This window comes from Siphateles boraxobius, unplaced genomic scaffold, assembly GCF_051911475.1.
Source record: "Siphateles boraxobius isolate OS27281-9 unplaced genomic scaffold, OSU_SipBor_1 22, whole genome shotgun sequence".
NCBI classification, from domain to species: Eukaryota; Metazoa; Chordata; class Actinopteri; order Cypriniformes; family Leuciscidae; genus Siphateles; species Siphateles boraxobius.
The window spans coordinates 22,254,401-22,269,076 of NW_027508833.1; the positions used below are offsets into that span (position 1 = coordinate 22,254,401).

A 14,676-nucleotide genomic window follows, 5' to 3' on the forward strand; every position below is an offset into this window, starting at 1 on the left:
GTCATAAAATTTGGTTAATAGTGGATAATTTGATGCGCTTCCGTGTCTGTTATCTACGGATTCTGTTCATGTGTGCCCAGATATTTTAGAAATCCCGACCTGCTGATGTTTTACGGCCTTGTCCGGAATAAAGAGTAGGCCTATGTATTGTAAACCTATATAGCTATATACAGTTAGGGCATATTAAAGGACATAAACCGTGTTATAAGATTTTGGCCATATTGCCCATCTCTAAGTCATTTATTTCCTGCGTGACCTGTAAAGTCACGTCCACTAAGACCACAAGGTGTCACTGTGGCCTCAATGCTTCAGTACTGCCACTCTGAGATCGATTGCTATGCCTTAGGTAAAACACGCCCCCCTCATTAGCATACTAGAGCAATAAATGTATAAATAAATAAATGTATAAATATATAAATGCATAAATAAATAAATGTATAAATAAATAAATGTATAGATAAATAAATGTAGACATAAATACATATATACATAAATAAATGTGAAAATAAATAAAATTGAAAATTAATAAATGCATAAATAAATAAATGAAAAAATAAATGTGGAAACAAAATATAATTATACATAAATAGGGAAATAAAAGCATAAATAGTCATTTATTTATTTATTTTTACATTTATTCGGATATTTATTTATTCATTTATTCATTTTTAATTTCTGCAGTTTTGGTCCTCCATACTGTTGCATGATAAGCCTGTGTTGACTTATTTACAGCACAATAAACTGTGGCATGTTCGTTCTGAAAGCTTGTTAATAACTCATTGTTTTTCCATTTTCTCTCTCTCTATTATTTTTTTTTCTCAGTTCAGAGGGGCTTTATTGACATGAGTGTTTCTAGAACCTTTGTTCCCACAACATCAAAATCATTTTTTTTCCCAATTCTTTGAACAGTATGCAATAATTGTATTATGAACATTAATTGGTATGAAGATTGATATCATTATTTTTTATCATTATCATTACTCTGTGGTAACTAAGATCTTTTAAATATGAAATTTAAAATTAGAGAGTAGAACATGTTCAACTAAATGTTCCTTATTTAATTCACTTCTCTTTCTCTCTCTTAGGAGTCAGTGATGATGTTGTCCATGTGTTTGTCCATCCATTGTAGTTTGTCTATGTGGTTCACGTCATGATCAAATTTGTTTTTGTGTGTGTTTTCAAGTTCAGTTGTTATATATTATTTTGTAAAATATTTTGTGTGTTCAATTTCAGTTGTTATATATTATTTTGTAAAATATGTTGTGTGTTCAAGTTCAGGTGTTATATATTATTTTGTAAAATATTTTGTGTGTTCAAGTTCAGGTGTTATATATTATTTTGTAAAATACACAATCTTAAATCTTCCCCCAGAGTCATCCTTGTCTTCCCTCTGTACTTGAAAATGTGGTCCATCTAGTGACTGAAAAGACTATAACATGATTCCTTGTTTATTTTACTTGAGTTATTATAGTATGCTACTTAGACCCAATAATTTCTCAACATTCCTAGGAACCTGGTTTAATTGCAATAAAGAAAGTAGTATTTGGGTGTAATAAAACTTGGAGAAAAAAACTCTAATGTAGTTAAAACTGGGTGGAAATACTGCCTTGGTGGCACTTTTTTTGGTCCTCCAAAACTAGGGTCCTGGAAATGCGTTCCTGGGACTGCGGTTCTCCGACTCGGTAGGTGGCGCTGTCACAAAAAACTAGGGTCCTAGAAATGCGGTCCTAGAAGTGGGGTCCTGAAAATGCAGCCTCCGGGACTGCAGACAGATAATATTGGTCTGGGGATCGGAGCGGGGCTCCGCCCACACCCGATTTTATTGGTTTATAATACAGCAATCGTATTGGCGTAGATTTGAGGCATAAGCATGCACATTCCTTTATGTAGTTTATGAATTATCTAATACACTGTTTGGCTGTACTACTGAAATATTAAGTGATAACCATGGTGATATCAGTAACGATCAATTGAATAATGTTTTTTTATGTATTTGTAAAGCGCTAATTTCACATAGTTTCAAAGCAGCTTTATAAAGACTCATATAAGCTTTAATATTGAGCAGTTTTAGGGCAGGGCGATATCACCAAATATGTTGCTGATATAAATGATACACTGTCAGTGAATAAACACAAACTCTGGATTTTACACAAATGATGATAATTCTCTGTATTTCAGTAAGACATCGGATAAATCTAAAAGTGTGTTTTATTTTATTTTAAAGCAAAATGACGAAGACAATAATAGGCTAGCCTACTACAAGCCCTGGCCATTGGGTTTTGTGCATATAAAAACCGTGTAGTGCTGAAATGTGAAAAAAATTAATTAATTATTTTTTACAAAAACAGATGTTATTATGTCGATCTATAGCAAATATTATTATGTATGTGCTTGTATTTAAGCAATACATGTTCATATCACTTCTCTGCTGGGTATTTTATTAATTTTATTATTTTATAATAGCACAGATTAACAGCAGTGATTTTGTTATGGTTATGCAGCTAGCCTAGGCCTATATGTGAGTGTATATTCAATATTTTAAACTATTTTTATCCTGTACATACACAGATTAAAACATGAACGTAATGCGGGGGTGGATAAATAAATAATTGGATTTTTAATAGCCAAGCCTACCTGATGGCACTGTCACCGAGTCGTTAACCGGATCAAGTCGTCTTTACAGAACCAATATAGGCCCTCATATTTTAATATGGTAATTAACAAGGAAACATGAGTTTGCCATTTAACATTTACACTTTGTACCAAATAATGCAAGCATTGGACAACAAATCTCGTTTAAAAAAATCAACAACAAAAAATGGTCGTGCTTTAGAATTTAAAATCAGCTGCTTGTGTTTGGGTTTGTCCGATGTCTTACTTTAATACAGTTAATTGTCCTCATTTACGTAAAATCCCGTGTTTGTTCTGATCTACCGATCTTGATGGAAATTTGAAGAAGCCAAGTGATTGACAGCTCTATTAGCCTGAAGTAGGCGAGGTGCAGTCACCAAGCGTTCGTTTTTAAACAAATAACTTAATCTATTCTGTGTCTTAAGTACAATTAGCCAATATATCTGTACCAAAATTACCATGGTAAACCGATAATAAGAACAAGAAGACAACCCTTACTCCGGTTGCATGAAGCCTAACAAGTCTCTCGGATGATGCTTGCTCTCTCCTGTCCTGTCATGCAATTGATAAGAAAGTAAGCAATGGGAATCTTCCAAGACTCATTAATTGCAACAACCATGAAGACCAGTGCTCGTGTTGCCACAGCATTTTCTGTCTCACCATCACTGATGTCAACATAGCAATGAATTTGGTCCCCTCCCAACCCAGTTTGATTATGAATGTACATTTTATCCATCATCAATTAGCAAACTGTGTCTTTTCTGACTTTCTTCTGCTCAGCAACATGACATTTTAAAGCTGTGAATGAAGCAACAGTAAATCCAGATTCTGCAAAGATGCTACTGTACCATTTTCGTATGGTCTGAGGATGAGGCAAACCCAAGAGAACTTCTCTCTCACATAGACAAAGGGCTTTTGAGAGTAGAAGTGCAGTGTAGTTGCGACCTTGCTAATTGCTTTAAGTTTTTGGAAAACACTGACTTTTTCTTCTTTTGGATTCTCTGAAAGATCTCTCGGGGAACATCATCCAGAATTTCAAATTCCCAAACCAACATCCTCACACACATTCACTGTCAGAGCAATGTCATCATGCATGACGACTTGAGCAATAAAGGCCTGTTCAGATGTGTCTTCCATCATCATGACATTGCTCTGATTGGCAGCAAGGCTGTTAGCACTACTCCCATTGTCTACATGCAACCTCCTCATTACTATTTACAGCAGAAATAGGGATGCCACTTACTACCTCATTAATACTTACCAAGCGTTTTCTTTTTGGCTTTTGTTCTTCCCCCTTGGAGTAAGAGAAAACAGTAGGCACAGCGGTGTCCTTCAGGCATGTCCTTCCCTAATATAAATGACAAGAAACATTAAAAGAATGACATTATCGCAGAGTAAATGGCTGTTATTAATAACAGAGATGTATGTGTTTATGTTTCATTAATCGGTCTATCACTAGTATGAAAGTACAGATTACACATTAAAATTATTATTGCTATTAAAAGAATATGTAACTTTTTTAAATTTAATGAACTAAAAGTAACTTTTACCTTTAATTTTTGCGTCAGTGAAACACTAAACTTCACTGGTGTGTCACTAATTTCACCATAACAGTGACCTAATCAAATACTTAGTGATGTAATGTAAATTCATGTATGATGGGTCAATACTCCAATTTCAACCAATAAGTTATGTATGAAACAAGGTCTCTGTACCCTGGAGTCAGTGGTGAAGTGATGACTCTCGAAGTGTTCACTGCACAGACGAGAATCCTTGTTAGGGGTCCAATTCTGTCGTTTAATGTTGAGCACCCACTGGTCCAGCCTGAAATAGTCTGAATCACCTAGGGGAAAACTTTACACAGACAAATAGATAGTAACCTCCTTCACCGGCTACTTTACATGCAAGCAATACAACTTTAATTACTACAGTGTCAAAAAGGTCATAATAAATATATTTTATCTTTAAAAAAGGTGGTGGACATCACATTCCTCATTCTGTTCCGCTGCACTGTCAATTCCTGAGGACTTAGGCCTCCTATACATGTTTTTGAGGACATGTCAACAATTAAAACAAATACTTCCAATAGTGTGTAACATTAATGTTACGCTATTCATGAAAAGAAGGCGTAACATTAGGCTATATGCCAACGTTTCAGATTGTTTTTTTCAGTGTATGGTTTCAGCCTACAGCTAATCACAATCTGTGTCGGATTCTGAAGTGTAGGAAAGTTTTAAATAATTTAATAAATAAAATGTATTATAAATAATTTAGTATACAATTATATAAAGTGATAAAAGTATATAATTTATTATTAGAATTTCACTCACCGGAAAAAATGGGTCCCAGACTTCTTGGACGATCTGCTAGTACAATTAATCGCAGAGCAAGACATATTTTTTGAAAATTGTTTGAAATGATCCCGAGAAAAGTATAAACGACAGAGATGCCGTGACGTGACGTCTAACAGACAGCAGTAGTGACATCAGCAGCAATCCACCTGTCACTCAAGTGGCCAGCCTTATTTATGCACAGCTTTAAGGCTTAATATAATTTAAACGGATGAGTTATAAAAAAAAATCACCCGCCTCACCGTTGTCATGAAGGGCAAAATTAGCTATATAAACCAAAACCACTTTTTGTACCAGGCTGTAAACATATTATTTTCTGCTGTAAAGTTGGGTATTTTAAAATGGGTGGTAAGAGGGTGGACTCTCGTTCGAAGCCTGTCTCTAGCGGCCAGTCGCTGAATTGCAGTTTAAGTCACTTCCGTGTTGGATTCAAGAGAGACCGGAAGGTTGCCGCTTGATCAGGATAGAATAAACTAACCCTGCGTCTAAATATCCATATTTTCCATTCTAAGTATGTGAGATTCAAATAATGTGTCCTAAAGCATAGTATCCTGAAAAGAGTATGCCAGAAGTCCCCGGATGGTCTACTATATCCGGTGGATTTTCGGAGAGTGGATCCGTGCTCACTGGCTGCATTCCACTCCGTCTCGTTCACTCGGATGTGCGTCATTGCTTACGTTGCACGAGTGCCCACTACTGGCGGACCTCCTAATTAAGGTGGAGATGGAACCAGAGTCCGTAGCCTATAGACATTCTCTGATGGAACGCACTAAGCCCTTGATCACTTGGAATTCACTTTTGAGCTGATTTATTATTTAAACCCCTTTTTACCTATCAATTTGTTTTATGCACCGTTCTATATGCATAAAGTGTTGGAGAACATATATTAATAGGTAGGTAGCCTATATGAGCTTTATGAAAAAAAGTTAACTGTGTGCACAATTTACTAATTCGTTCCCTTGATTTACTAATTCATGTGCACAATTTACTATTTCCTTCCCTCGATTTGCAAATCGTGTGGACGATTTACTAATTTGTTCCTTCGATTTATAAATCGTGCACACGATATAGCAAATCAAGGGAACGAAATAGTAAATGGTGCGCACTATTTAGTAAATCGCGCAACACGATTTAGCCTACAATTTTTTTCCCTGCATGTCATATGTGGGGCTGCGTAATTATGCAATTGATTCTCAAAATAATTAATATATCATACACTTTAGTTGAGCACGATCTGCTATGACATCACAAACAAGCTGAATTGTGGGATATAGAGCTGAAAAGGTAGACAATTAGACAATTAGCTCCTTCAGAGTTCAGTCAAAAAACTCTTGCGAGCGCAAGGCGGTCGTGTCGGATTCTGCAGTCGCGCGCAGTTGCTCTCCACCAACTGCACTGATCAGAAGCATGATGGGAAACGACTTGCTGACGACACAGCTTAATGCTCATTGGTTTAAACAACCATGATGTATTGTTCTCTTTTAAAATGTTTGAATTTAAAACTCTGATATTGTGTTTTTATGTGAATAAATTATGTGTGAGCATTCACAAACTACCTGACAGTGTGATCTCTATATGGCTTATTTTATTGTTGTCATATTTAGAAATAAAATATATACAAAACATGTCGGTAATCAAAGTAAAAATTATTGATAAACACGTATTTGGTATGTAATCAAATAACAAGTACTTTGGGTGTCTTGTTCATTTTATTTATATTAAAAAAAAACAGAACTTAAATTACATCCAGTTTGCAGAGGTGGAAGGAGTAATAAAATATTCTACTCAAGTAAAAGTGCTACTACTTCAATGAAATTTTACTTACTTAAGTACAAGTAAAATTACCGGTCTAAAAATCTACTCAAGTAAAAGTAAAAAGTAGCTCATTTAAAATTTACTCAAGTAAAAGTTACTGAGTTACTTTTTTAACACTGGGGGGTGGGTGAACAGTGGGTGGGGTGGGGGGACTCTCCCGTGTAGGGTTGTAATGGTATGAAATTTTTACACTATGATAACATCTCAGAAAATATCACGGTTTACAGTATTAAATAATTAATTATTAAATAAACGGTATTATTAAATTATGGTTATTGTTATTATTATTATCATCAGTTAAAATGACAGTTAAATTAAAGAAAACAGTTTTTTGGGGTTGAACAAATGCTTTTATTATAACAAACTTGAAACCATTTGTTTGTTTTGTTTATTAAAATTTCAATAGAACATGTCTAATCAATTAAATTCAATAATTGATAATGAATTAGATTAACAACTCATTTTTAACATTAATAATTTATTAAATTTTTTTAGAATAATATAGTCCTATGAAATTTATTTTATTCATAAAATTAATGTTTCTTTTTATGATTTAATCCAAATATATTATCAAAAACGGTGGCAATCAAATGAAAATTTAAACTTGTGTCCTTTTATTTTTTTTGGGAAGAGCTGCAAAAAACAGATTTACTAAATTAAATCATGGACAAAAAATATATGCCTTAATTAATGTTTAAATAAATTGTATTATTATTGTTGTTTTTCTTATTATTATTTTGAGAAGTACGTTCTATTGTATGCATACAATAGTAATATATTTCTGTCATAATTTCTCCTAGTTAAACCAAAATTTTATTTTGACGGGTTGTAGTGAAGACCTGTTACAAAGTGTAAGCCTATTTGACAATGGTTTTTCTCAAATAAAATTATGAAAATGCTCATTAGGCGTTCTCTAAGAGCAGCTCTGGAAATGTTCATGTATTCATCATGTAGCCTACTCAAATTGTTTGTGAGACGCTGAAAACACCACGCGTACTTGAGTATGTAGTAGACGAAGTGGAGCAGCTCATTCACACCGATTCACAGAAGTTCATTTTAGTGAACTATTTTAGTTCACTAAATAACACAATTAAAATAAATTGGCTTAATCGATTGTTTAAAAAAAATCCCACCTCTATTTGGAATATTTTCCCTAAGCTTGCCTTGTCGCAACTTGGTGGCACAAAGTTTGCCCTAATGTGTAGGTTAATTATGTTATTTATAAACTTCCTGCTATCTTACTTTCACCAACAAGTTCTTTTGGCATGGACTCTCATTTACAAGCATAACTTTTCTCCTCATCGGTGTTGTCACAAGAACGCGAGAGAAGGCAATAGCAGGTAAACAAATATTTTTATTAATATAAACAGAGCTGGTCAGGTCCACACTAACACGACACACAGGGCGGGAGAGCGACACAGGGACTTCGATTGGCAACCGGGTAGAAGATAGATGACAAGTTTGCACTTGTCTGTGAATCCAAAGTGTGATGACGATGACAGGAGACGAAGACACGACGAGACACATCCGATTAGACCAAAGACCACAGGAGAACGCCAAACAGGACAGGAACCACAACCAGGAACATACCACAACGATCTGACAAAGACAAGATGAAACTGTGAGCATAAGTAGGCACCGCTGATCAGATGCAGCTGGCGCCACTGATGAGATGCAGCTGGCACCGTTGATCAGCGGTAGTGATCGGTAACCACACCCACACACACATGCACGATAACAATGACACAAGACGAGGAAGAAACAGTGGATTCAAGAACCGTGACAGTACCCCCCCCTCGTAGGAACGCTTCCCAGACGCCCTTACCTGTCGATTGTAATCATCGATAAGGGAGTCAATCAGAATGTCCCTAGCAGGTACCCAAATTCTCTCCTCTGGACCGTAAATCTCCCAGTCCACCAGATACTGGAATCCGCGTCCCCTCCGTCCTGAGTCCAGAATACGATTTACTGCATATATAGGTTCCCCATCTATGGGTCGCAGCGGGGGAGGAACCGGGGCAGGCGGATTAATGTGAGAATGAAATACGGGTTTTAATTTAGATACATGAAAGAAGGGATGAATTATCCTGTTCTCCTGTATGCAGGAGGAAGTTTGAGTGAATGGGGCGATGAGCGGAGCGGAATGTTCTTGGTTGAAAGCCACACTTTTTGACCGACGACGTATACAGGAGGCTTCGACCAGTGGCTATCGGCCTTAGCCTTGGTGTGCACCCCCACCTGGAGCAGAGTCCCACAGGCTCTGGTCCATGTGCGGTGGCACCTCTGGACGAAGGCGTGAGCGGAGGGGACCGCGACTTCGGATTCCAGACTAGGAAAAATTGGTTGCTGGTAACCTAAGCTACACTTAAACGGTAATAGGCCCGTGGATGACACTGGTAACGAGTTATGAGCGTACTCAACCATTGAGAGCTGCTGACTCCAGGAGGAAGGATTCTTGAATACCAAACAACGCAACACTCTTTCCAAATCCTGGTTGTCTCTCTCGGTTTGGCCATCGCTTTGGGGATGAAACCCAGAAGACAGACTGACACTCGCTCTCAGTAATTTACAAAACTCTCACCAAAATTTGAACACAAACTGGGGCTCCCTGTCGGAAACCACGTCCATCGGGAGGCCATGTAAACGAAAGACGTGATCTACGACAGTCACTGCTGTCTCCTTGGCAGAGGGTAATATAGGCAAGGGAATAAAATGAGCCGCTTTCGGTGATAAAATCTAGCGCAATGTAGGAGTTGGAGTAACCCATCTGGGGGTCGATTGGAAGTCTTACCAGTGGCACAAACCGAGCAAGCCAAGACAAAACTGTGAATGTCGCGAGCCATTAATGGTCACCAGAATCGTTGCTTAACCAAAAAACTGGTGTGATTAATCCCTGGATGACAAGCCACGTTAGAACAATGCCCCCATCAAATAACGTCAGACCGTAATCCCTCCGGTACAAATAATCAATTCGGTGGGCCACTGGGGGAGGCGTTACCCCTTCTAAGGCCTTGTGATCGGTCCAGATGATAAAAGGTACCCCTGACCCTTCTAACCAATGAAGCCATTCCTCTAAATCTAACTTGACCGCCAACAACTCTCTGTCACCAATGACATAGTTTCGTACGGCGGGAGATAGACGATGGGAAAGAAACGCACACGGAGGCATCTTGTTGTCTGTGGAAGAACGTTGGCAAAGAATTGCGCCTACCCCCACCTCTGACGCATCGACCTCCACCACAAACTGACTCGAGGGATCAGGGGCTATCAAGATGGGAGCCGAAACGAAGCTACCTTTCAGTTTGGCAAATACAGCCTCAGCTGTATCGAACCACCAGAACATAGTTCTGGAGGAGGTCAAGGCAGTCAGAGGAGCGGCTAGTTGGCTGAAATTGCGAATGAAACACCTATAGAAATTGGCGAAACCCCGAAACCTCTGTTAGGCCTTACGGGAATCTGGATTTGGCCAATCTACCACAACCTTAACCTTATCAGGATCCATACGCACTCCCTCAGATGAGAGGATGTACCCTAGAAAAGAAACAGACTGTGCATGAAAATCACATTTCTCCGCCTTGACAAAAGCCCATTCTCTAGCAACCTTTAAAGTACTTGTCGGACGTGCTGCACGTGTTCCTGTAGAGAAGATGAAAAAATATTGCCCACAACCGATTGTGCTTTGGAGGAGGAACTACAAAGAACTACTTGTTCAGACTTGTACTTGTTCAGAACTACAAACACAAGTTAAAATAATTCAGAATAGCCTACTACAAAACATGGCGGATGTGCTAGTCAAGTCAAGTCACCTTTATTTATATAGCGCTTTTACAATACAAATTGTTGCAAAGCAGCTTTACAGAGATAACAGGAAAGTAAAGTTGTAATAGTATTGTTAAATTCAAAATGAAATGTTAAATGTCCAGCAACTAAGCAAGCCAAAAGCCAATGGCAAATGAAAAAATGCCGACAGTGGCAAGGAACCAAAACTCCATCAGGTGACAGAATGGAGAAAAAAAACCTTGGGAGAACCCAGGCTCAGTCGGGGTTTGTAAGCCTGTTTATTGGTCCAATGAGGGTTTCCAATTATACAGGTGAAGGTCTCTGCGGGTTACTGTCTTTCCTTTTACGCAACACAACAAGATTAAATGGAACACGATCACAATCTCGTCAGTTTCGTCACTAAACTGAGGTTTTGACTAATATCTCAGACGGTCGGATTCACCCAAAACACAATCAGAGATACTTTTCTTTTAGTCCCCTTGAATTGCATACACTTGAACTTAATTCAATAGTTATACTTTAGTAGCCTAGAGGTTTTGGCCCTATTATAGGTATGAGTTGACCAACGATACTTTCCTCATAATAGTTTAGACTGCCAAGCCCCTGATGTCTCACGTACACTAAAGTTACATTAAATTAAGACAGAGGTAAAATAGACGTACCCAAATTTAGGCTGGTCAGGCAGCACGTTAGCTACCCCTAAGCGGAATGCCCCGTCTCTACAAAGCAAGTACACTTGAACTAGTGACAACGTATTACCCGTCTGGCGACTTCCGTCTGACGCAGAATTGTGGGAGCATACGAATCCGATAATCTCCTTGGGAGAACAAACTCAAGAGTCAATCAGAGTAAAATCAAACGTTTACAATTTATTGACCAGGTAATGAAGCAATAATTCATAATCCAATTCATGAGAATAAAATCATCAGTTGATCATATCATAACAGAAATCGAGGAATTTGTAGAAAGTATTACCTGGCAATGAAAATTACACACAGCGATTGTGTGGGCAGTCAACTTACAGACTCCCAGAACCTTTTGCCCATTTTCCTTACAAACCCAGATAATTCAATTTGCTTACCAAATGGTGGTGTCTCTCATTATAATTAGATTTGGTCCCCTAGTGATGGGGTTCACAACTGTGAGATCAGAATGGAGGATCTTGGGGAGGGAACACCTTGGGACACACTACTTCTCATATTTTGTAAATTTTAGCTTTCCATTATGGTTGGGAGAATGAGACCATTTTACCAGGCGCACTGAGATACTTTAAATGATACCAAACATGCATAGTTACTTATTTGTACAGATTTAACATTTCATGGGTTTTCAGTGAGTTTCAGGTGAGCAGGAGAAGGGGGAGATTGTTCAAGTGAGGTGTGAGGTGAGTGTTGCATTTTGCTGTGTTTCAGATGCTGCTGTTATATCATTATGCAAGGGAGGGTTCAAATGTTAATTCTCAGGAGAGTCTTTGTTTCCACCAGGGGTGGCCCAGACTTTTCGGCACCCGGCTTACAGGCCAGTCTTCCTTTGGCCAACAAACCAACAGTGTATGATTATGATGATTTAGGCGGCATAATAGGTCAGAAGTCAGATTGGATCAGAACTTTCACAATATTTATCCAGTTCATCTGGTTATGGGTCAAAGTCATCACGCCGGTATGGAGATGAGTTTGTTGAGGTGTCTATGAGGCCTTCACAGTGTTGATGAGACTGGCACTTCAGGGATGCGTTGTCGTCATGTCCATGTGATGATCCTTCATCAGATCTGGATATGGCCTGGATCCGGCGGACTGCGGTAAACCTTGGGATAAACAGAGAGACTAATATTAGCGTAGACGCCATCCTTCTTATAATGTACAAAGTACATCAGGATTTATGGGAAGTGTTCCCGGTTCCGGCTGATCTAAATGCAGCCTAACATTGAATTATAGCAATCTATAATGTGTTATCTGTATGCTAAGCCAAAGAGATGTGTTTTTATGTGCTACTGACGGTTAAGGTTTAGATAAAGGTAAATCAAAATTTAAGCTGATTAAAAAATATTTATGTAATGTTATCCATGCATTTCATATACAATAGGAATTTAAATTAAATGTGGAGGATTTTATCTTTGACAAGATGATTGACAGGTCAGTTACGTGACAGGATGCGTGTAAGGGACAGATATGGAACGTGATCGGGGTCAATGAAACGCGTGACCACATTTCTTTTGAATGTGTAGACACGTTTATGGAAGGCTAAGAGGGCCAAAAACATGTGATTTATAATGCGTATTTAACACGTATTTCACGTATACTCGTAAAAAAAAAAAAAAAATTGAAATACGCTTAAAAATCAGTTTGAACTGGTCAGTGTCATTGGCTGCTGAAGACTTGGGTCTAACCATTTCTGTGAGCTTAGAGGGGTGTACCTTTCATAGAATAGGCTACTACCAGTTTACATGCTATAGATCAGCTTATTCAGCCTATTTAATTAGTCCTTTTTTGTATAACCTATAGAAATAATATATTTAAATAGCAGATTTATGAAAATTTAGATAAAAATAAAATTGCCTTGTTTTTCTCCACTCATGCCTTTTTGTAAATAAACACATTAGTGGACATTCTAGCTTTAACATCAAAGTATTAACATTTGTGTTGGGAAATCAGTTACAGTGGAAGTAACCAATCAATGCAGGTTTAGGATATAGACCACAGTAATCAATATCTGTCTTTGGATATCAACATGAGCTTTTGTTGTGCTTACATCTACAGCTATCACAAGCAGGTGCCGCTATTTGAAAACTTTTTGTTCTGAAATTGGGCACTCATCAGACAAACAGTAATTAGGTATACAGGTGATATTATCAATTTAAAGGAATTTAATGACTTAAAATATTTAAATATGGTATTAAAGGCTTTATATATTAGTATTTAAGACTTTCAGGATTAGAATGAGAGCTTGTGCTCAGGTCAGGACAGGTATAAGAACTTGATTTGGCTTTCCTGACAGCAGAAGTATTTTACTGTCCTAGGCCAACTTGATAATTGATTTAAGCAATTTATCTGAAAAAAAAATATTAGGCACTTTGTTAAAAAACCCACCATATAACATTTAAGTAAACATATAAACAAAAATAAAAGTAGCTTATTATGTGTGTGTTTTTTTTAGAAGCACACAGTTAATCTGCAAGTAATCTGGATTGTTGCTGAGAAGCAAACTTTACGGCTGGTTTTGTGACAGTTTATATGCTTGTTTAGCAATGTGACCAACTTGATTGGCTTACTGAAAGTATTAAAAAGCTAGGACAGAAGACTAATTATACTGCACACTGCTCAAGGACCTATACCATGAAGGTAACTGAACAAACTCAGGGTTAAAGGATTAACCCTTAAGGATTAACTCACTGTAAATGTAAGCACAACGAAAGCTCATGTTGTTTTCCAAAGACCAAGGGAATAATCCATAAGCCGAAAACTGAAGCCTCGCGGGAACAGCCATTGTAGCAGAACTTCACCTGCTGTTAGCATTCCATTGACTCCCATTCATTTTGGCGTCACTTTGACAGCGAATAACTTTACATCTGAGGCGTCCAAAGACTTCATTTTTCCATTATTTTATTTCTAAAGAAAAACGACAATGTATAAAAGGCTCCATTACTTTGTATCTTACGTTATGGCCCCGTAGAAGACGTTTTTGTAAAAATAGGCTAACGATTGCGTCATAACCACGCGACTTTCTGTCGCACAATAGAGACATTACCGTATAGACAGGAGGAGAAGCTCGCAGGCAATCTTTTACTGTCTATGAGGCAATCGGGGGGACATAGAGGCATAAAGTCAAGGGAGAAGCTCATAGAGAGTCCATAAAAGCAACGGCACAAAATATTTCAACAACGTTTTTGAGGAATTAGGTGAATTAGATCTGTCTTGGCACAGCTACTAGAAGATTTGTCAGACCTGCATTGATTGGTTACCTCCACTGTAACTGATTTCCCCACACAAATGTTAATGCTTTGATGTTAAAGCTAGAATGTCTACTAATGTGTTTATTTACAAAAAGGCATGAATGGAGAAAAACAAGGCAATTTTATTTTTATCTAAATTTTCATAAAACT

The 14,676-nt window shown here is 37.6% G+C and overlaps 1 protein-coding gene across 2 annotated transcripts in view; it reads right to left on the reverse strand.

The window, feature by feature from the left end:
* LOC143746874 (zinc finger MYM-type protein 4) overlaps window positions 1-5,650 on the reverse strand; it is a 43,578-nt gene extending 37,928 nt beyond the window's left edge. Inside the window, exons 1-3 of one of the 2 annotated variants that reach the window (XM_077239086.1) lie at window positions 4,962-5,650; window positions 4,347-4,485; window positions 3,893-3,979 (exon numbers count right to left, since the gene is read on the reverse strand). In XM_077239086.1, coding sequence (XP_077095201.1) covers window positions 3,893-3,979; window positions 4,347-4,485; window positions 4,962-5,026 — 291 coding nt within the window. In that variant the 5' untranslated portion in view covers window positions 5,027-5,650. The remainder of the gene's footprint in view (window positions 1-3,892; window positions 3,980-4,346; window positions 4,486-4,961) is intronic. The other variant, XM_077239088.1, reaches the window with a different exon arrangement.
* Window positions 5,651-14,676: the final 9,026 nt, after the last annotated feature.